Source organism: Monodelphis domestica, chromosome 1 (assembly GCF_027887165.1).
Source record: "Monodelphis domestica isolate mMonDom1 chromosome 1, mMonDom1.pri, whole genome shotgun sequence".
Taxonomy (NCBI): domain Eukaryota; kingdom Metazoa; phylum Chordata; class Mammalia; order Didelphimorphia; family Didelphidae; genus Monodelphis; species Monodelphis domestica.
The window spans coordinates 9435769-9457214 of NC_077227.1; the positions used below are offsets into that span (position 1 = coordinate 9435769).

Consider the following 21446-nt stretch of genomic DNA (forward strand, 5'->3'; position numbering starts at 1 on the left):
TGTAGCAACAGTTTTTGAAAACTGTTTTGATATCTTACAATTCAGACTCTCTCCTTCCCCTCTTCCTTCCCCACCTGCTCACAAGTGGTAAATAGCCTAAAATAGGTTATACCAGTGCTTTCATGAAGGAATTCATTCATTTTGATGACTCATGAGGGAAATTATAATATAGCTTGTATTCTCAACCATCTGAGCAAGCCTAGATCCACTACTTTCTTTAGATTGGACAGAATTTTGTAGATTACTCAGTAAGTAATCAGTGTTTACACTCACTCATTGAAAGAAATGATCTATGAAGAGATACCTTGACTAGAGAAATGGCTGGACATTGTCCAGATGTATACAAGTTGTAAGCATCTCTGTCATTCCTGGACTTCTGACACTCAGATTTGTCTATAACAGGACACACTTCAATGATCTCATCAATATGGATCTCCTCTTAGTCAGTCACCAAACATTTATTAACAAAGCATTTACTCTCTGCCAGACGCTAGGCTAAATGTTAGGGATGCAAAGCAAAGAGGTCCTTCCCTCAGGGAGTTCACATTCCAACAGAGGAGACAACAGCTAAGTAACCAGGTGCCTACGAGAAAGATAAAGAGGAGATGCAGAGTAATCTCAAAAAAGAAGAAACTAACAGCTGGAAGCACCTACCCAGGTCTGCCCCCACAACTCAGAAATCCTCCTGCAGCAAAATACTTTGCTTCCCTTAACACACTATACACCTATACACATATCAACAAAGCATGAAGATTATTCATTGATTATCCCTAACTCAATACAACTGCGCCCACCTTTGGGGCAAAGGAGAACTGCCGATGTTCTGATGGCAGCACACTCCTATGAGACTTTTTCTGTGCAATTCTGTCTACAAACAGGACTGCAATCTGTTGTGGTCAAGTGATGTTGTCTTTAATCCAGTGTCAACCTCCTGGTTGTTCCAGGAACAAGGCCTTCCACTCTCTCCAGTTTACACTCACTGAAAGAAATGATCTACGAAGAGATACCTTGACTGGAGAAATGGCTGGACATTGTCCAGATGTATACAAGAATGTCCCCCATTCTTGGAATTCTCCCTACTCACCTCTGTCCATATTAACCTCTCTAGCTTCCTTTAAGACTCCAGTAAAATCTGGTCTTCTATAGGACTCTTCCCCATTCCAGTGTCTTCCTGGGATATTTATTTGCTTTATATAGGTTTGACTGCATGTGGTCTCCCCCACTAGACTGTAAGCTCCTTGAGGACAGAGATGGTCTTTTTGTTTCTTTTTCTTCCCGGTACTTAGGGCAGTGCCTGGCACACAGTAGGTACTTAATGTTTACTGACTGATTATTAGACTCTTCGTGGCCCTGAAGGGAATCTCGACTTTAATTCCTGGAGACTCTCAATCCCATGGCTTAATCATATCATGGCCAGAAGGCTACTGGTGTTCAAAGTAGTTACAAAGCTACAAATAATAGCCCTAAAGTAACTTGGGTTCATTAACAAAAATGGTCATGTGTTCCTCCAAAGAGACTGTTTCTCTAAATAGTTCTGTCTGTTGCAGCCTCTCCTAACAATAATTTCCCAGAAACAAAGCACTTGGAGATTTAGAAATGTCTTTCCTCACAAAGACCCTCTGAGGTAGAGAATACAAACTGATCCCATATTTACAGAAGAGGTCAAGTATCTTCCTGGTGACCATGTTAAAGACACAGGCTATTAAAAGGGTCTGAAATCCTAGGTTCAAATCCCTCACCTACCACTTAGGATCTCTGAAACCTCCAACAAAACACTTAAGTCTCTAGGCTGCAAGTTTCTCAGGTGTAAAGTGAAGTCAGACCAGATGACTACTAAGGTTGTCTTCTCAATCTAAAGGACAAACTCTTCCTTACGTCATAACTTCCTTTACGTGCACTGGCTCCTACCCACAGCAGGTGTTTAATTAAACACTGCCCAAGAACCTCCTCTTACTCTTTACTACGCATACGCAAGAGCTGGAACTAGTCACAGTCTCTCTCCAAACACCACCCTGGCTTTCTCTCACAAAGGCTGGAGACACGTTTTGAGAAGATGGTTACAGAACCAAAACAAAGGACTCTCCTATAATTGTCCCTCAATTGTGTCTATAATCATGTTTCACAACATCTGCTCCAGCATTTGAGAGAATTAAGGATTTCCCCTGTGCTAGGATCTACGTCAGTACAGACCACAACCTAGACAGGCCTTTTCTCAGGCCTTATCCTACTGGCTTGACAGCTCATAGCTGTCATGACTGATAACGCTCCCCGCAATTCTCCTCCTTTGTCTCTGACCACTCCCTTCTCTCTCCTTTTCCAAATCCTCATATAGATCATGCCCCTCAAGCGTCTGTCCTGGGGCTTCTCCTCAACTATTTCACTTAGTGATCCGATTAGCACCCGGAGCACTCACCACCTGCATCCCAACGTCTCACCTAATCACCATCTCCAACTAGCTAGTGAATATCTCAGATTGGATGTCCCATCCTTGAACTCAACATGTTCAAACATGTCCGAAACCGAAATCATTCTTGTTTATCACCACACCTTCCCAGTCTCACAGGATCCCAACTCTCTCTCTCTCATCCAAGCTGTTGCCAAGGCCTGTTGATTTCTCCTACCTGTCCTGTCTTCCGCTTTGCTCCTCACTCCATTAGGTGCCCTACAATTCAATTGAAATGGCCTACTTGCTCGTTCTTACACAAGACCTTCCATCTCCCAACTCCAGCCATTTTGGACAACTGCCTCCCATCCCTCTATGCCTACAGCTCCCATATCTCCACCTTTAGGCTCCCCTGGCTCTATCCCAGCCCTCTTAATGTCAGTCCCTTCCTTCTGAAATTACTTCCCATTTATCATATACATACATACGTACGTACGTACATACATACATACATACATGCATGCATAGATATAAAACAGAATAGTTTCCATGTTGTCTCCATGTTAAATTGAGTTCCTTGAAGGCAGGAACCGTTTCTGGCTTTGTATTCCCAGAGCTTAGCACAGAACCTGGTACACAGTAAGTGCTTAATGAGTGCTTGCTGATGGAGACTACATGCTTTCTCCTTATGTGCAGTTTGGACACATACTCTCTCGAGATTCTCTCAAGGTGTCTCCTAGCACCTAACCTGCCTGCTATGTGTGACATTTCACGGATTCCCCTATAGTGCTCAGATTAGGGTTCTATTCTCCCTCACATTCTGGCCATATGACAAGTCTAGACTCCTAACCAAGTATTGCTGATTCTCCTCAGACATCTAATCCAAGATATCCAACTCTGGTTTCATTTCTTGTGAACAAGCAGGTCATCCTTTGAAAGATGGAACTACCCACCTGCCATCACTGTTATTTGCAGGCTGGCCTTTGAGTCACTTACAACTTTAACTCTTTGAAGATGATGGTGTACAAAAGCACAGAACTCCAAGTATCCAAGTTTCTACTTACCTCTGTAAGCAGTATTGCTAGCATATCCTGCCTTTGAAAACGGATTGCCAGATGTACCAGAGTGTACCCAACATCAAAGGCCGAGGGGCGGTTCAGTAAGCGGACTTCATCTGCAGTAAGCTGACGTGCAATGTCTCCCCCTGATGATTTATATGCTTCTATAGCCGCTAAATCACCCTCCACAACTCCTAAAAAGGTAACAAAATAGAAACCTGATTAATTTTTTTAAGAAGCCATAAATCTATATCATTTATTTCAATACTAAATCCCCTGTGTGCCCCTTCCCCCAATATCCTCTCTGGTCTCTGGTTTAGGGCCTTCCTGAATATTACTAAAGAGTAAAAAGGTAAACAGAGATGGGAATAAAGAAGTAGTCTAGAAGAGTAAGATTTTCTGATGACATACTTACCCACTTTAGGCTGGCTTCTAAGCTCCAAGCAAGATTTAGAGGTCATCTACTACTCTAAGAGGAGGAACCCCTCAAAAGCAAGGACTCTCTTATAAATGCCCAATGGCCTTGCAGGTTTAGTGCATGGCCTGGCACGAAGTCAGCACTTAAATATGGATGGACTGACTAACAGTGGTCACAGCAGCTGCTGGAGTAGGGCTGGTGATACAGGGACTAATACCATGAGGCTCAGAGAGAGAGTGGTCCAAATGTGGCTTGGCTAAGCCCCAGTGAAACCATTGGTCCAACTCACTAATCTGGAAGAAATTTTGTTTAAAGTTTTAAAAAATGTCACTGCCTAATTTACATTTCACTTTTAAAGCTGGGTTGAAACAAATGTTGACTTTACTGTGCCTTCAGTGGCATTCCAAAATGGTTTCTGTTTTAGAGATAGTTTTGGTCTGAGACAGATAATGTTATTTTTTGTTCCAGATACCAATGTGAGAGATGGCAAAAGAAAAATTACTAATTTCTTTCTGAGTTCTTTCCAAAGTGAAAAATAAAGCCCTTAATTCAAATCTACAACAACTGGGGAGGGGAAAAGGAAAGGGGGCAAGGAGATGATTAGGACAGAGCTTCTATCCACTTCTCTGCCTCAAATTCTCCTGTCATCTGCCTAGCTTGACAATCAGAATCAGTATTCACCTCTGTTACAAGTTCAGGACAATAACTACACTCACTATTCACCACATGGGACAAGGTTGTAGGCTAACTTCAAAGTGACATCAAATGGTGTTACTGTCATAAACAAAGGCCTAAAAAGCACTACCTAGAAACACAGAATCACAGAAGTCCAATCCATCCACCAAAGGAATCCCCACTAGAACATAAGTCTATTCCTATTTGGAATAGATCTTACGTTTTTCCCTGACAAGGAAACTGGCCTCTTCTAACTTTTAATCATTATGCTGGTTCTTTCCTGGGAGGCCAAACAGAATGAAATCTTCCAAGATTTACGCACAGTTCTCATCATGTCCTCCCTACATCTTTCTCTACTCCAGTTTCTTCACATGATCTTTGCATATTCAAAAATAAGATTAAAATGGGTAAACTACTCAGACACAAAGGGTGATATTATAAGTAAATTAGGGGAGCATGGGAAAACCAACCTGTCATATTTGTGGATAAGAGAAGAGTTTAGGACCAAATGAGAAATCATAGAAGCAAAATGAGTAACTATTATATAAAATTAATGTTTTTACACAAACAAAAAGAATACAGTCAAAATTAAAAAGAAAGCAAGAAGCTGGGGGGGGGGGCAAGTTTCTCTGAGAAAGGCCTCATTTCTCACATATATAGAGAACTAAAGCCAAGTTTATAAAACTAAGAACTATTCCCCAACAGTTAGTTTTCAGAAGAAGAAATCAAAGCTACCAATAGTCACATGAAAAAATGCTCTAGATGACTATTCATTAATGCACCATTAGTGGATTTGTGAAATGGTCCAACTATTCTGAGAGAACAATTTAAAAATATGCCCAAAGGACTGTAAAAGTATGAATACTCTTTGACCCATTAATATCACTACTAGGTCTATATCCCAAAGAGATCAAAGAAAAAGTGAAAGGAATTGTTGTGGCAAAGAATTGGAAATGTAAGGAAACCCCATCAACTGGGGATTCTGAGCAAGTTGTAGTATATGATCGGAAATGACTATGCTAATAAGAAATGACAACGGAAATGGTTTCTGAAAAACCTGGAAAGATTTACATGAACTCTTACAGCATATAGTGAAAAGAACCAGAAGAACTATATTGTAAGGATGATCAACTATGAAAGACTCAGAGACTCTGCTCAAGACAACGATCCAAGACAATTCCAGAGGGCTCATTAGGTAAAATGCTCTCTATCTCCAGGAAAAGAAGTGATGAACTCTGGATGGAAACAAAGATTTTTTTCCTTTTCTTTGTTTTTATGTCCTCCTACCCACCCCTCAACACACTACTATATGGAATCAATAGATTGAAAATCAATAGATATCCATTACATACCAACTCTGCATCAGGCTAAGTGTGTGATTCTTTAAATCTGTCTAGGAAAACATTTGTAAAAACCAACTACAAAAAATAAAAATTATTTACTCAGGACATAATGCAACAATTTCCCCCAACTCCTTAAACAAAATACTAGAAAAGCTAATATAATGCTTTTACTTTATTTAAAGCTTTGCCTAGGGGTGGGGGTGGGGAGAGCCTGTTTATTTTAAAAACTGCAAAATGCGGAAGTGAGTTTTCACAATGAGGGCGCTCTCTGTAGTCCAGGCTAATGAACTCACAGATGAATGATCTAACTTTCAGTCTAGATCAGTGCCAGGTGCAAATCTACCTAATTATAAGTATGTGCATCTGATCACTGCTATAGCAATGATGATTAACTCTTATACAACACTTATATGTTTACATCCATTTCTTCAGTGGAGCCTCACAATACACCTAGAGAAACAAGCTGCATTATCCTCATTTTACAAATGAGGAAATAAAGAGGTTCAGAGAGGCTAAAATGACTTGTTCAACAATCATAAAGCCAAGGAGTTAGAAGTGGTAAGATTTGAACTCAAGTCTTCCTTACTTCAAGTCTGATGTTCTATAAGTATACCATGTCATACTTCTCAGAAAACCGTTAGTAGCACTGTCTTTAATTCAGGATCTCTTAACCTTGGCTCCATAAACATTTTTTTCCTAATTTTCTTCTATCTTCCATTTCTATTATATTTTGTCAAAAAGGGGTTTTTATGTGGGGAAAGAGGAGAGGGAGAAAATGGGAGTCTCAAGGCAAAAACAAAGGGAGGAGGAATTGACGTTGGTTTTGGACCAAAAGGTAGGAGGAGGGTGAGTCTGTTCTTTCCCCACTTTCCTTCCTCTCTAGTTATGGCCCCCTCACTAAGTCAGCCTGTTCACTTCCCACTGCCAGGCTCTTTCTAAATAGCACGCTTCTTAATTCTGGGTAGAGAAATCACTTCTCTCCCTCTCTCAGCTGTAAGTGCCCTTCACTCAGTCTTGAGTCAGTTAAAGTTTGGTAACAAGTTTATTCTAAACAACAGGGATGAAGGATAAGGTTGGACTGGCTGGTAGATTGGGGTCAGGAGGGAAGAGGGAAAAAGGGATCCCTAGCTAGCTAAACTCTTCCCCCCAAAGTTAGGTAACCCAGGTTTGGTGGCCTAAGCCCCTTCAGGGTTCAGAGTGATGGCTTTTGGCACACCAGAGCAGGTGTCTCAAGTCAAGGTGAAAGGGAGATTATGAGAAGTCTTCTTGAGGACTCCTTTTCTCTCCCCTCGTTGGTTTGGGAGGATTGTGGTCAGGTTCAGGGAAGGAAAGGTTTCTGGGATTGGGATCAAGTCAGAGATTGACCCACTCCTCAGGAAATTTCAAGTCAAGAGAGAGCAGACCAACTGACTCCTTCTGGGTTGTTCCCTTTCCCAAGGTTCCAAACCTTTTCCACCCATCCCCCCTACTGATGATGGAGTCTTTGCAGTCTCTCCAGGCTTTTTCATTTCAAAAGTCTCTGGATCTTTCTCTCTCACAATTTCAATATAATTAGTTTCTTTTGTCAAACTGTATTTTTATCATATGCATTAAAAACATGATTCTGAGAAGGAGTCCACAGGCTTTACCAGATTGTCCTAGGGGTTCACAACACAACAAAATGTTAAGAGCCCCAATATTATAACATATTCTCAGACCTGGCTGACAGGGCCTGACCTGAGGCAATTGAGACAGATTGAGTAATATAGCAAAGATGTTTTGTTTTGTTTTGTTGGGGGGGGGGGGGGGGGAGAAGCCTGCAAACCTGCAGATAGCTAGGGGTCTCCACCTGGGTGGTGGTCTGGGATTAGGTAATCTGGCTTGCCTCTATTGGGCAAAATCGGGATGTTTGAGTGAAGCTCATTGGATGGCCTTAAGGTAGTTGGGAACCCTGGTCTCTAGGAATGGGAAGTTCTGGAGCCTGATGGTCAGTGATGTGGAAGGTCATCTGTCTAGGCCTGACAGGGAAATCTTGGGAGTTTCTGTCCCAAGCTTGGGCAGGTGCTTGGGGGGGGAGCCTTTGGTCTTGGATTGGGGGGGGGGGGTAGGGGGAGGGCTTTGGTCCCAGGATCTATCATATAGGATTCTGAAACTGGAGGTTTACCCAAAAAGGTATTTTAGTAAATAATCTCTGTAAAAGGAAGAAATTAGACAAGATTATCCGCAAAATCTCCTTTTGTTCCAAAGGCTATGAGCTCATCAGACTCTTACTTGAAATATAGGAAGAAGGCACAGATATAGGATTCTTAACTTTTTTGTTGTTGTTGTTCATGGACTTCTTTGGCAGTAACATTGTTGGGCCTCTTCTCAAAACTATGTTTTAAAATGTATAAAATAAAGTACATGGGATTAGCAAAAAAAAAAAAAATTATACAAAAATAGCTACCAAAATATTTTTTAAAACAAGTTCTCAAGCCTCAGATTAAGAACTTCAGGAATATGGGGCAGCTAGGTGGCTCAATGGATAGAAAGCCAGGTCTGGATTCTGGAGGACCTGGGTTCAAATCTGTCCTCAGACACTTCCTAGCTGTATGACCCGAGTGAATCACAATGCCAATTGCCTAGCCTGCCTTGGAACCAATACTTAATAATACTTAATATTGATTCTAAGTTTGAAGATAAGAGGTTTAAAAAAAAAACTCCTGGAATAGGAAGAGTAGAAAATATGCTTTTACACAATCAAATGTAATGGACTTCTCTACTAGCAGCAATACAATGATCCAGAACAATTCTGAGGGATTTATGAGAAAGAAGCTCTCCACATCCAGAGAAAGAACTGTGGGAGCAGAAGCTCACATGGGTTGATGGGGATATGATTGGGGACATAGATTCTAAACGATCACCTGAGTGCAGATATCAATAATATGGAAATAGGTCTTGATCAGTGACACATGTAAAACCCAGTGGAATTGCATGTCGGCTACGGGATGGGGGTGAGAGGAGGGGAGGGAAAGAACATGAAGCATGTAACCATGGGAAAATATTCTAAATTAATTAAATTTAAAAGCTTTTTAAGAAGAAAATATGCCTTTAATGAAAATTTCTTGTTAATTTTTATAAAATCTCAGTTTTATTATTTTCAAGTCCCCGAGGAACTCCAGGAATCCTCCTGAACTTGCTTAATAAATTGTTGAGAATTTAATTAGCACATTAATAGTTTGTACTTCAATGTTGGGGGTTTTTTAACTCTTACTTTCTGTCTTAATAACAACTCTAAGACGAAAAAGCAAGGGCTAGGCAAATGGGGTTAAGTGACTTGTAGTTACATATCTAGAAGTATCTGAAGACACATCTGAACCCAGGTCCTCCAGAATCCAGCTACCTAGCTGCCTCTAATGTTGTTTTTTAAGAGTGCTTTAAAACAGACTCTTTGAGGTCATGGGCTGTATCTCATTTGAATAAGTTTTTATCCCTGTGAACTACTATCCTGGGCAAATGCTTAAAATATCTGTTTAAGTTGTCAAAATATTACACACCACTACCACCAATCTCTTCCAAAATCACCACTACCACTTCTACAATACCATTTCCATAGAAAGACGTTTTCCATAAGGAAAAATAAAATTCTAATTGATACTAATTATTAATTATGATTAATTCCAACTCAATAAAGTTTTACTATATGATACTAGACTGCAAGATTTAGTAGACTTTTTCACAAAGGAAATGTTAAGTCCACAACAGGAAAGCTCAAGGATCTTGCAAATTCCCACCCTTTCTCCCTCCAACCCCCAAAAGAAGGAACTACACACATGATACAACTACTGTCTACTCAGAAGCAAAAAAGAAAATTCCCAAACTGAGATCTTTTATGATCATCCACTCTCTTTTCTAGGTGGATCTCCTCTTTAGGTGTCTTTTAGTATATTACTAGTGTAAGAATTGTTTCTCTTGTTGATCACTATCACTAGGGTCTTGGGAAATATTTTTTTCACCTAGTAAATACCTTAGAAAAATCTCATTTTGGCATTCATATCTACAACCTTATTTCAAATACATAGCTATTGATGACCATGTGTGCATATTAAAAACGAAACAGCCTCACTCTACTAGCCCCCCCCCCAAAAAAAAAAACAGTCCAAGAACTCAAGGCAGGCCTGAAAAATATGGCTGTAGACCCCTGGCTTACCCTGTTACCACTCTGCTTTACTAGCAGTAAACCAGTTCTGTTTAAGAGGACAGGAACCAGAAGATATTTTAGTTAACTCATTATCTCTAATCCCAGAAAGGAATAAAACAAGGACAAAAGAATTCAGTCCACTACTCTGCTTCTAGACTCTCACCAAGACTGTGCACCAGCACTGAGGAGGACCATGTCATCTATTACAGACAACATGAAATGTGTAGGAGGTGAAAAATGAAGAGGGTGAGCAGAACAGGGAAGTTTAAGCACCTGAATCAGGTCTAAAGACACATTTAGGATTTTGTAACCCTTCATGAACAAAATAGATACAAGATATATAAATAACACACAAAGCAACAAAAATACATTCCAAATCTAAACAAATTATTTTTTACATTGTTGATGTTATCTATGACTACACAGTAATCAATTCAATAATAATCTGTCAAAATTCATCGCTATGGTTCCTCAAATAAGCTACAGGTCAAATCCTGCTAGAACCAACTCAGAAGGCCCAGTCACACATTTTGTATTATACAACCAGGATGAATTACAAGAATTTGAAAAACTTTATAGAGATGTATTTTCTTGATAGTTTTTAAGCCCTATAATTCATCATGCTAATAACTACATCCTAGTGTCTAGAGGGGGAAAAAAATCATCCTGCAAATAAAATGGTATTGCAATGTTCCTTCAAATACTAATAAGATTTTCAATTTATCTACCAGAAGGCCATTTCCAATTAGGTCACAGAATTTTGCAGGCAACTGTAGATTTTTTTTTTTTAGTCTACTTTCAAGAGGCAGAAAGTTACCCAAAAGACATTGAAAAGTTCTAGGCAGAATAAAAAGTGGCCCATAAAGGTTTTCTAGGTCATCAAAACCTTAACATCTGAAGTTTTTCCTCTCTTTAAAAATTCCATATTTTGACATTTTAAAATATTTCACATTTCTATTACATATTACAAATTCCTATTACATTCACCTGCCCCTACCTACCTCCCAAAGATACTAGGGAAATAAGTTGGGAGGAGAGGTGGAAGGAAGTATAATTAAAAACAATTTGAACTCTCAGGCAAAAAAAAGAGATCATAGAAAAAAGCATATACTATGAATCAAGCATCATTATTAGGCCAAGTTCACCAGAGAAAATTCTAATTATTTACAGAATGTTTAAAAAATATCATGAGTGAAATAAGGATACATTAAAAGCAATAACATTAGAAACTACAGATTTTCTTCACTTCACATGCTGACCTTTAACCATGGAATAAGAAGAAAGCAACTGTGTGCTCGGCTGTACTATAAACTAGGTCTTAGTTCACAGCCACCGTTGATCTTCTTGCACTGACTGAAGACTCTACTCAGGCCACAGTTACTATGGAACTCCGTGGAACATGGAGCTGGCTCACAGGTGTTTTAGATAACACATTTTTTCCCCCATGTATGGCACAATTTTCAAAGTTTTGTGGGTTCTTTTGTTTTTCCTTTATGGCATATAAAATTGTCATGGCAACTAACTTTGAAAAGAATGCCAAATGGTAAAAAAAATCTGGGACTTACCTGAGCCCACGTGGGCCAGCTCAACATTACACGGGAGTTCTATGGTAACTGTGATATCACAGTATGCTTTATGCTGTGGGGTCAGGGTGGGCCTGGAGCCAGCGGCACAATTTCAGGAACCCTTGAAAAGAAAAGTTAGTTTTAAGTGGTAATGTTCAGAATGTCCTTGTGCATGGTTAGAAGAGAGAATCAGATGTGGCTAAGTCTCTGGGATGCTTTTCCTACACAGATTACTTCTTCATCTAGTCAACCAACTCCTTTTCGGGTTAAAATAGGAAGGAGATCACACTATCCAATTGTTCTTTTTATGCTGCTACTTAGCTATATTTCGGATAAAATAGATTGCTGCTTCAATTTACATTTACTGAGGCACAGAGTGATTTCTTCAAGATATTTTTAAAAAACAAACTCTTAAAGCATATTTTAAAATATTAAATAGTAGCAGAAGTCTCTTATTTTTAAGAAAACTTGCTAAATAGCATCAGAAGCTGCAAACTCAAAAATAGAGAAGAGCACCATAAATTTACTTTTCATTTACACTTTTCACATAGTTCAATGTCAAACAGAGATTTTGCCAAGTTAAAATCATCCTGTCTTGCAACTGGAATGAAATTGCATTAAAAAATAGATAAAATGCATTAAAAAATTCTAAATATCAAGTATAAAGATATTCCAAAACAATTGTGAAGGGATTCTAGTCTAATTCCAGTCAAATTTCAAGAGAGGTATATCCTAATACTAGGTAATTCAAATTAATTATTACACAAACTATTTTAAAACATTTGCTTTGAAAAGAGGTACAATGAAAGGCAAGAGAAATCTCTGAATCAAAATTGACCGTGCCATGTGCATAACAGGTATTTTTTAGTTCTCACCTCCTAATATGTTGCTCATCAGGTTGTTCTCAACATAGCAATCTGAAATAGGATAGCCCACTATTTCCAGACCAGCCTATCAGCATTATAATTTTTTCAATGTATTTATTTCTAAATTTTTCCTTCTGACTTCATTATACGGATACTTGTCTTATGGGGGGGGGGGGAGCTATTCAGATCAATATAGCAAAATCCTTAATAACATCAAGAAGACTCCTCTTCCTGGGCTCAAATCTGGTCTCAGATACTTCCTAGTTGTATAACCCTGGGCATGTAACTTAACCCTGCTGACCTCAAGTTTCCTTATCAACAGATGAAAACAAAGTGAGCTGGAGAAGGAAACCCCAAATTGGGGGGAGAGGGGAGAATCCTGAAGAGTCAGACACAACTGACAAAGCAAAACAATAAAAAACAAAAGATCACCGAATTCAAGTAGATAATTGAGAGAGGATGAAATACCTTTAAAACACAGAAATGTCTTCCAAAATCTGTATCAAGGAGTAATTATTGATAGTCCTATTTTTCATTAATTATAGGTTTCACATTAGCTTTTCTGTCTTTTGAGCAAAAACTTCATTTGCTAGACTACAAAGTTCTCATAGTTAGAAACAATTTTTGGGTATTCATCATGTGCAAATTTAAAAGGAGAAATTTCTATTGCTATTCCTCTGAATCAAGTAGGATCAACTTTAGAGGAAAAATTAGTTCAGTTCCTTCAACCCTCCCCTCCCCCCCATGTGCCCATGGTCATTTACAGGTCCCACAGTATAGGAACCCTAAGTTAGAATGGGCTTAAGTATCTTACTTTGAGCATGGAGAGGAAACTGAGGCTCCAGAGTGTCTTACTTGCCCATGGCCATACTGGTACTGACAGAACTAGCTTTCAAATCCAAGTCCCTCTAATTCTAAATCCAGTAGCCCTTCCAGTATGTATCAAGCTTTGTGTTCAGTCATGTAAGTCATGCCCAACTCTCTGGGACCCCATTTGGGGTTTTCTTGGCAAAGATATTGGAGTGGCAAAAAGATATTTGCCATTTCCTTCTCCAGCTCATTTTATATATGAGGAAACTGAGGCGAACAGGATGAAGTGATTTGCCCAGGATCACATTGCTCGAAAATATCAGAGGCCAGATTTGAACTCAGGAAGATGAGTCTTCCTGATTGGAGGCCTGGCACTCTAGCCACTTTGCCACCTAACTGCACCCTTGCTTAGGCCAGAAGGAAAATACATCAAATGTTCAGAGGAAGGGAGCAAATAAGTATAATGTAAATTTCTTGAAGGGTGAAACAGTTTCATTTTCAATTCTATCTTTGTACCTAAACATCTAGTCTTAATACTTGCACAAAGGAATGGCTTAGAAATATTTGCTGTTAAATTGACTTTAATTTGTTTCTGATTTCCATTAGACGTGGTATCCATTGCCCTATAAAGAATGCTAGAATATCAAGCAAGTTCAACTCCTTCCTCCCAAAAAAAGTTCTTTGGCTAAAGATCTGATCTGAAGGGATTGCAGTTAAAACTATATGGAGGAAGGGGGAGACAATTGTGGTGATGTGAATGAAGTATCAAAAAGAAAATCCTAAGATATTACAATTCAGCCTTTAAAAAAAACAACATACATATTTTCAAGAGACCAATGGCCACCCAGGAACCTACATTCAAGTTCCACTCTTCTCCCCAAAGGCTAAGTGGAAGATTCTAAAACCAAGTCCCAAAGACTGTTTAGTAGCTACCAGGCTTGTGCCTTTTACAGGTTATTCCTTCTTGGAGCAGGGCCAGCACACTATTCACAGCATCCCTCAGCAGTGAGGTCTTTAAGAGTCAAAAGAATCCTTAAAGGAAAACTGTCAAAGGAACACTGTATTGAGAAGAAGAGGTCTGCTTCTGCTGCCAACATCGATGAAGTTTTAAAAGGCCAGATGAGTTCTAGAGATTCATTTTCTCCTTAGTTGAAATCAGAAAACTATATCCTGAGTGCTTCCAAAAACTTCTTAGGATGGAAGGCTGAACAGAATGGGGAACAAAAACATATAGTAGCCCATCATACATTCTTTGCTAAAGATTTTTACCAGAGCTATGAAAACTATTTGTAGTATACCAGGTGTTATTTCAAAGCTAGTTAATGAAACAAATGTCACAGAGAAATTGTTTCAAATTGAGATTAAAAACCTAAAAGGTATCCAATGGAGTATATCTTTACACAGAGCTTTTAGAAGAATTAAACTATACATCTTGGGCAGGAAGGAGGTACTATAATATAAGCAAGGCATTCATGAAATGGACAGAGGCTAGGCCTGAAATAAGGAAAACTTGATTTCAAATCCAGACTCACATACTTACTAGATCCTAGGCAAGTCATTTAACCTGTTTCTCTCAGTTTCTTCATCTGAAAAATAAGGCTATAATACCACCTACCTTCCAGGGTTGTTGTTAGGATCAAATGACAATAAAATGGTAAAGCCCTTCTAGCACAATGGCTGGAATACAATAAGTGCTATTTTTGTTCATCTTGGTATTCAGAGTTGTTTTTTTACAAGTTGTCAAAGCACACACCACACCCACAGAACTCCTCATATATCTATTAAGAGGAATATTTTCCTTTGAATACACTGGCAGTGATTTATTACAGAAAAAACTGCCACTATACTGGCCACCAAAACTCTTTTTTGGCACTAGTATACAGCCAGCTTACATGCCCACTTTGTGGTCCATGCCATATGAACATTTTCTATGGACCACCAGTTAATTTTTCTCACCCAGATCCCAAAAGAATCATAGTAGCAACAGGGCACAATAGACTAAAAGAAAAGGCCGAGAACCCCAAGGTCTTCACTAGTGAATAGAATTAAAGATACTTTTTGAGGAACATTCAAAACTTTTTTCTCTGTCATTCAAAAAGAATTAAGCACCTACTATGTGTCAGGCACTGTGCTTTAATAAGCACCAGGAATGCAAAAATGCCAAGACAGGCTCCGTCATCAGGGAATTCACATTCGAATGGGAGAAATGACATGCAAACAAATACACACATACACATCATGGTAAGGATTAAGGGCACAACACCCCGTGACCTGGAACAACCAAGTAAAAATTTTTGGCTTTTGCATTCTTTTTGCAAACTTTAACTTTTTACTTATTTTAACTTTGAAAATGAAATTGTCTATTAAAAGATAAAATATGTTGATGTTATGTAATACTATACATATATTTTATGCATTTCTAAGTTTCTAAGTTTTTTCTGTGTTGTCTGCTAGTCTTCACATATCATCTGCAGTTTCTGTAAAACTCCCCCAAAATTCCCATTTCATTTCTTAGGCCAAAGTGGGAGATGTCAAAATCGCGATGGGGAACATGGAAGGGATACTTGGGTACATACAAAGCAAGTTTAACAGACAGAATAAATAGGAAATGACTAACAGAGGCAAGGCACTGAAATTAAGTGAGGTTAGGAAAGGCTTTTTAGAGAAGAAAGGGTTTTATGTATTCTAAATTTCATAATTTAAGAGCTACTGTACCAAGCTGCCAAGATGTAGGGCAAGGCATGGTTTTCCAAAAGGACAAATTATGAGAATAATTCAAGTAAATTTCAGGGTGTGTTGGGAGAGTATAAAGTACAGGAGAAAATTACACAGTGCAGGAAAGAACAGTCAGTGCATCATCCCTTGCTAAAATACCAAGACACAAAGTTCATGGGAATTTCATACGGTCTCTAAAAACTCAACTATGAACCTCACAACTCCTCAGTCACCAACTCTGTCCCTCTGGCTGGCAAAGGTGAGGAGTGGATATCAGCAAGCTCCTGTCAGGTCCACTCTTTTTTTTTTTTTAAACCCTCACCTTCCATCTTAGAACCAATACTGTATATTGGTTCCAAGGCAAAAGAGTGGTAAGGGCTAGGCAACGGGGGTCAAGTGACTTGCCCAGGGTCACACAGCTGGGAAGTGTCTGAGGTCAGATTTGAACCCAGGACCTCCTGTCTCTGGGCCTGGCTCTCCATCCACTGAGCCACCCAGCTGCCCCCTCAGGTCCACTCTTGAAGGAGAAAGGCCTAGGACTGATATATTACATGACTGACTAGTCATTTCCTCCACCTTATTTTTGTTCAGTCAATTTTCAGTGATGCCCCAACTCTCTTGTGACTCCATTTAGAGTTTTCTTAGAAAAGATACTAGGTGAGTTGACTTATCCCAGGCCACATAACTAGTTTCTGAGACCAGATTTTAACTCAGGAAGATGAGTCTTCCTGATCTCAAGCCTGGCACTCTAACCTCTTCACCACCTAGCTGTCTCACCATCTCTATCCCTGGTCAGATTCCCTCCCTGCTCCAATCAGGTTCGTTTTATTCCCATCAGAACTATATGGATCAAATAATGAGAAAATGATATGTGAGAATAAACTCAAAAGATAATTTGAAATGATATTCAACTTTCCAGGTTTATAACAGTATGAAATCTAACAGCAAACAGACCCTAGAACAACTTTTATGTCGCTCAAATACTTCTACTTTTTGAGAGAAATTATGGCATACTCTTAGAGAGCTGATTTGAAAGTACACAAAATCGTCAAGGTTCATCTCTTGACACACAGTTGTCCTCTAGCTGTGTGAGCCTGGGCAAGTCACTACACTCCATGCTCTGAATCTCCCTGAAACTAAGAGACTGAGATGCTCACCTGCACTAGTAGGGGGAATTTCCTCATCCAGAAATTTGCTATACCAATGAAATCACAGTTCCAGTCTAGTCTCCTACAGCTTTATTTCAAGACATAATCCTGGAAATAAATATAGATTTTTTCCATGATTTCAAGTCACTAATTACATTCATTCTTTGCTTCCTTCTTTGTATGCCTTCCACTTGGATGCAGGTACCTCTCTAATAATACTATTATCTTAACATGGCAATTCAACAGTTTTTGAAAAAAAAAGACACAGGAGCATATTATTTAAAGAGAAAAAAAATCTAATTAAATTTAAAAAAATAACAATACCTAAAAAGTTACATAAGGTCTATAGGCTATTTGTCATACTTTAACAATGATTCATCTGCTACACTATCAGCCCAAGAAAAAGCTTAGCAAATCAGAAAGTCTCAATGACTTTCAGGAGATTTAGTCTGGAAGCAGCAAATAATGCCCAATGCCAAAAGAACATAACAATCTTTACCCCTTTTTTCTTTAAACACGCACAACAACTTAATCATCCTGTCCCAGCCATCTAACCTACCTTTTGAGAATATTTTCATCAAAACAGCAATCATATATAATTTTTTTTTTGTGGTACGCTCCACCCCCTCCCAATTTGGGGTTTATTCAGCAGAGATCCTAGAGTAGTTTGTCATTTCCTTCTCCAGCTCATTTTACAAATGAGGAAACCAAGACAAACAAGATTAAGTGACTTACACAGAGTCTTACTGCCGAAAAATGTCTGAGATCAGATTTGAACTGGGGACGAAGTCTTCCTGACTAGCCACTGTACCACCTACAGTTACCCCAATCCCACATAAAAGGCTGGGTCCAGTCAGCCACTAGGTTCCTTCCCACCACAATCCATGTTCCATTTAGCTACCAGAGTGATTTTCCTAGACTTCTGACCATTTCACACACAGCATTCCTCCCTACTCAAAAAACTCCAGTAGCTCCCTATTGCCTATAGAATCAAATCCAAAATATTGCTTGAGGTTCAAAACCCTAACTCAGCCCCTTCCTCATTATGTACTCTGATGCAGTGACACCAGTCTCCTGGCTGTGCCATGAACAAGCCACACTATTTCTGGGTATTCTCATTCTCTTTGGTTGTCTCCCATTCTTGGAATGCTCTCCCTCCTCCATTTCTACTACTGATCTCCCTGGCTTCCTTTAAGACCCAACTAAATAATTCCATCTTCAACACAAAACTTTCCCAACTTTCTTCATTCCAGGGCCTTCCTCTATTAAATAGTTCCTATTTATCCAAATACATAGCTTGTTTCATATATATCTGTTCCCTCTTTTATCTCTTTTTGTATTTCTAGAGCTTAGCACAATGCCGAATGTAGTAGGTGCTTAATAAATATTAACTGACTGAAGCTATGATTAATATTTAAAAGCATAACAAAAACTAGATACACAGATAATGGGTCAGTAAAGTCCTTAAGAGTTACTTGCATTGCGTATTGGCTATGGAAGGTGGGAGGAGGGGAGGGAAAGAACATGAATCATAGAACCATGGAAAATTTTTCTTAATTAATCAATAAAAATTTTTTTAAAAGAGCTACTTGGCAAAAGACCAATTTCACTAGATAAAACCAATAAGATGATTTCTATTATTGTCTAAAGCAAGACTGGTAAACTAAGCTCAGAAAGCACCTACAGCAATGAAACTCCAAGAAAAGAAATGTTGGGAAAAAGCAATTAACAGAACTCAGTACACAACAATCCTAGCCAATGGTCATCATAGGTGTCCATGTGGTCTGAGAGGCAACCCCAAGTCCACCCAACAACTGGAGCCATAAGCCTAAAATAAACAACTACTGAGCAGCACAGGGGAGAATGTGGGGCACAGAATGCTTTTCCAGTCAAGCCTCAACACTCATGTGCACCCTATCTTTCACCTCTTTGCCCAGGAAGTACAAACGGGCATTAGCTATCCAGAGCAGCCTCCAAGTGAATCATTTAACCTTTCTACTCCTAAATCTATCTAAATATGAAGTGAAACTACCATTTACATACCCTTAGTTCAGAGGTTTTGTTAAGCTTTTGTGTGTCCTGCACCCCTTTTGACAATCTGGTGAATCCTATAGAGCCCTTCTGGGAATCATGTTTTTAAATGCATACAATAAAGCATCTAACATGACAATGGAAAGCAATTATATGCACTAAAATAGTTATTAAAAAATGTTAATTCACAGGCCCAAAAAGGTTAAGAATCCCAGCTTTCAACATATTGAGGATTAAATTCAATTCTGCTAAAAAATATCAAAGTAGCATATTTTAAATTGTCCAAGATTATCAGTAAGACCCACTGTGAGAAAAAAAAAACCTACAAAAATCAAATGGAAAGCAAGCAAAAATATTTTTAAATATTTTAAAGTTTGAAAAATATACACACACCATTAATAATGTATTTTTCAGGCTTTCTTTCACTCAAGGCTAACAGCCAATAAGACATATTCTTAGTAAAGGCCTAACCATGGAAAAGGGTGGTAAAACTTTGAGCAAACTGACATTTTGAAAAGCTAGAAATATCAAGTTTGCCTTTAAAGAGCTAGACCAGCATTTCCTATCACAGAATAAAGAAGACCCTATGCTTACTGAAGGTTTTGCCAATGGGATACAACTATTGTCCTATGCTGGTCAAGCTTCAAGAATAGGCCAAGGCAGCACAAACAATAAAGGTCTACCATCTTTGCTATCAGTCCAGAAACTCATCAGAAGAGGGTTAGCCAATCAGACAACAAATATTTATCAAGCGCCCACTAGGTGCCAGGCACTATGGCACTGCTAAGAATACAAAAAACAAATGAGTCCCTGCCCTCAAAGAGTTTATATTCTCCTGGGGAGGGGGAGATGCAAACATTAAGCTGATTCATTTTTTTAGATACAGTAACTCAAAACTGCTATTGGCTTAAAACAAAGAGGCCCAAAGAGGGAATACTTACACTGAAGAAAGTATGGTTCCTTGGGGTTTTGAAGATTGCCCACCTTATTTTACCACAAAAGCAACTACTGGTGCTTTTTTTCTTTTCTTTCTTTTTTTTTAAACTCCTACCTTCTGCTGTCTTAGTATCAATTCTAGGACATGAGCCTAGCAAGGGCTTGGCCATAAGGCAACTGTGGTTAAGTGATTTGCCCAGGGTCACACAGCTCTAGGTGTCTGAAACTACATTTGCACCCAAGTCTTTCAAACTTCCAAACCTGGCACTTTATCCACCATGCTGTCTAGATGCCCTTTGGTGACATTTTTGTAACCCATGTGCATGTCCAATTTTCTAGAATCATAAATTTTGTTTAAAAAAATTAATAAAAAAGAGAGGATAGTCAAATAGTCATTATTACAATGATCCTATCACATCAGAGATTCCCAAATTTCCTAGAGTTGCTTAACAATTACTTAACAATACCATATTCTCCCTAATATTTCTATAAGGGGGGACCACAAAGGACACAAATGTTACAGACCATGTTAAGCTTCTTAAATTAACAAAATTTCCTAATAATTGATACAATAACCCTGTCAGCACTGTCAGCATACTGCTTAGTAGTAGTACCATATATCAAGGCATCAATTAATCCTGACCTTATTCTCTTCAAAGTCTTAACACCACACACACACATTCACTACTTTAAACCTATCTCACAGAACAAAAGCAGACAAGCAAGAACAGAAAAAACTCCACCTTTTTTTGGTTTCTCACAACAAAGTCAAAACTACTATTAGAATCCAATCTATTCAATGACTACTATGTACAATTTCAAGTAAAACTACCTATTTTTGACAGAACCATGTGCACTAGGGTGATTCTGTTTTGGTTGATGGACACAGTGACTAAGGGCAGGACGGAATTGTTTGTGCCAATTAAATAATGATGGTCTCTTTCTTCGATATGCTCAGAACACACTACTATAACAGGTGGTCCAAAATATTTGTTGAATGGCAGCTCAAAATTCTCAATACAATACTAGCAACAAGATATGGTGCTAGACTTAGGAGTCCAACTTTGGGGCAGAATCTTGCATCAGACGCTAGCTGTGTGAGGTCTCTTAACCTCTCAAGGCCCCATTTTCTCATCCATAAAATGAGCTGGCTAGAATGGATAACAACCACTGAAAGTCCCTTTCCAGCTTTAAAGTTATGATTTTATGATCAACAAAAGTGAGACAGAGGGACTTAATATGGGTATTTAAGCAAGACTTACTATCAATGGAATGCTTAGTGTCTGGGGTCATATTAAAGCCCTCTGCTCTTTTCAATTGCAAGAGATAAGACCTTCCC

General features: G+C 38.8%; 1 protein-coding gene across 6 annotated transcripts in view; it reads right to left on the minus strand.

Moving 5' to 3' along the window:
* Positions 1-21446, minus strand: part of ZRANB1 (zinc finger RANBP2-type containing 1) — a 94044-nt gene that overhangs the window by 16402 nt on the left and 56196 nt on the right. For 4 of the 6 annotated variants that reach the window (XM_056795288.1, XM_001362070.4, XM_056795298.1 and 1 more), the window contains one exon: positions 3448-3635. In XM_056795288.1, coding sequence (XP_056651266.1) covers positions 3448-3635 — 188 coding nt within the window. Of the gene's footprint in view, positions 1-3447; positions 3636-3856; positions 5044-11295; positions 11523-21446 lie in introns of those variants that run through there. The other 2 variants (XM_007478227.2, XM_016425401.2) reach the window with 2 other exon arrangements.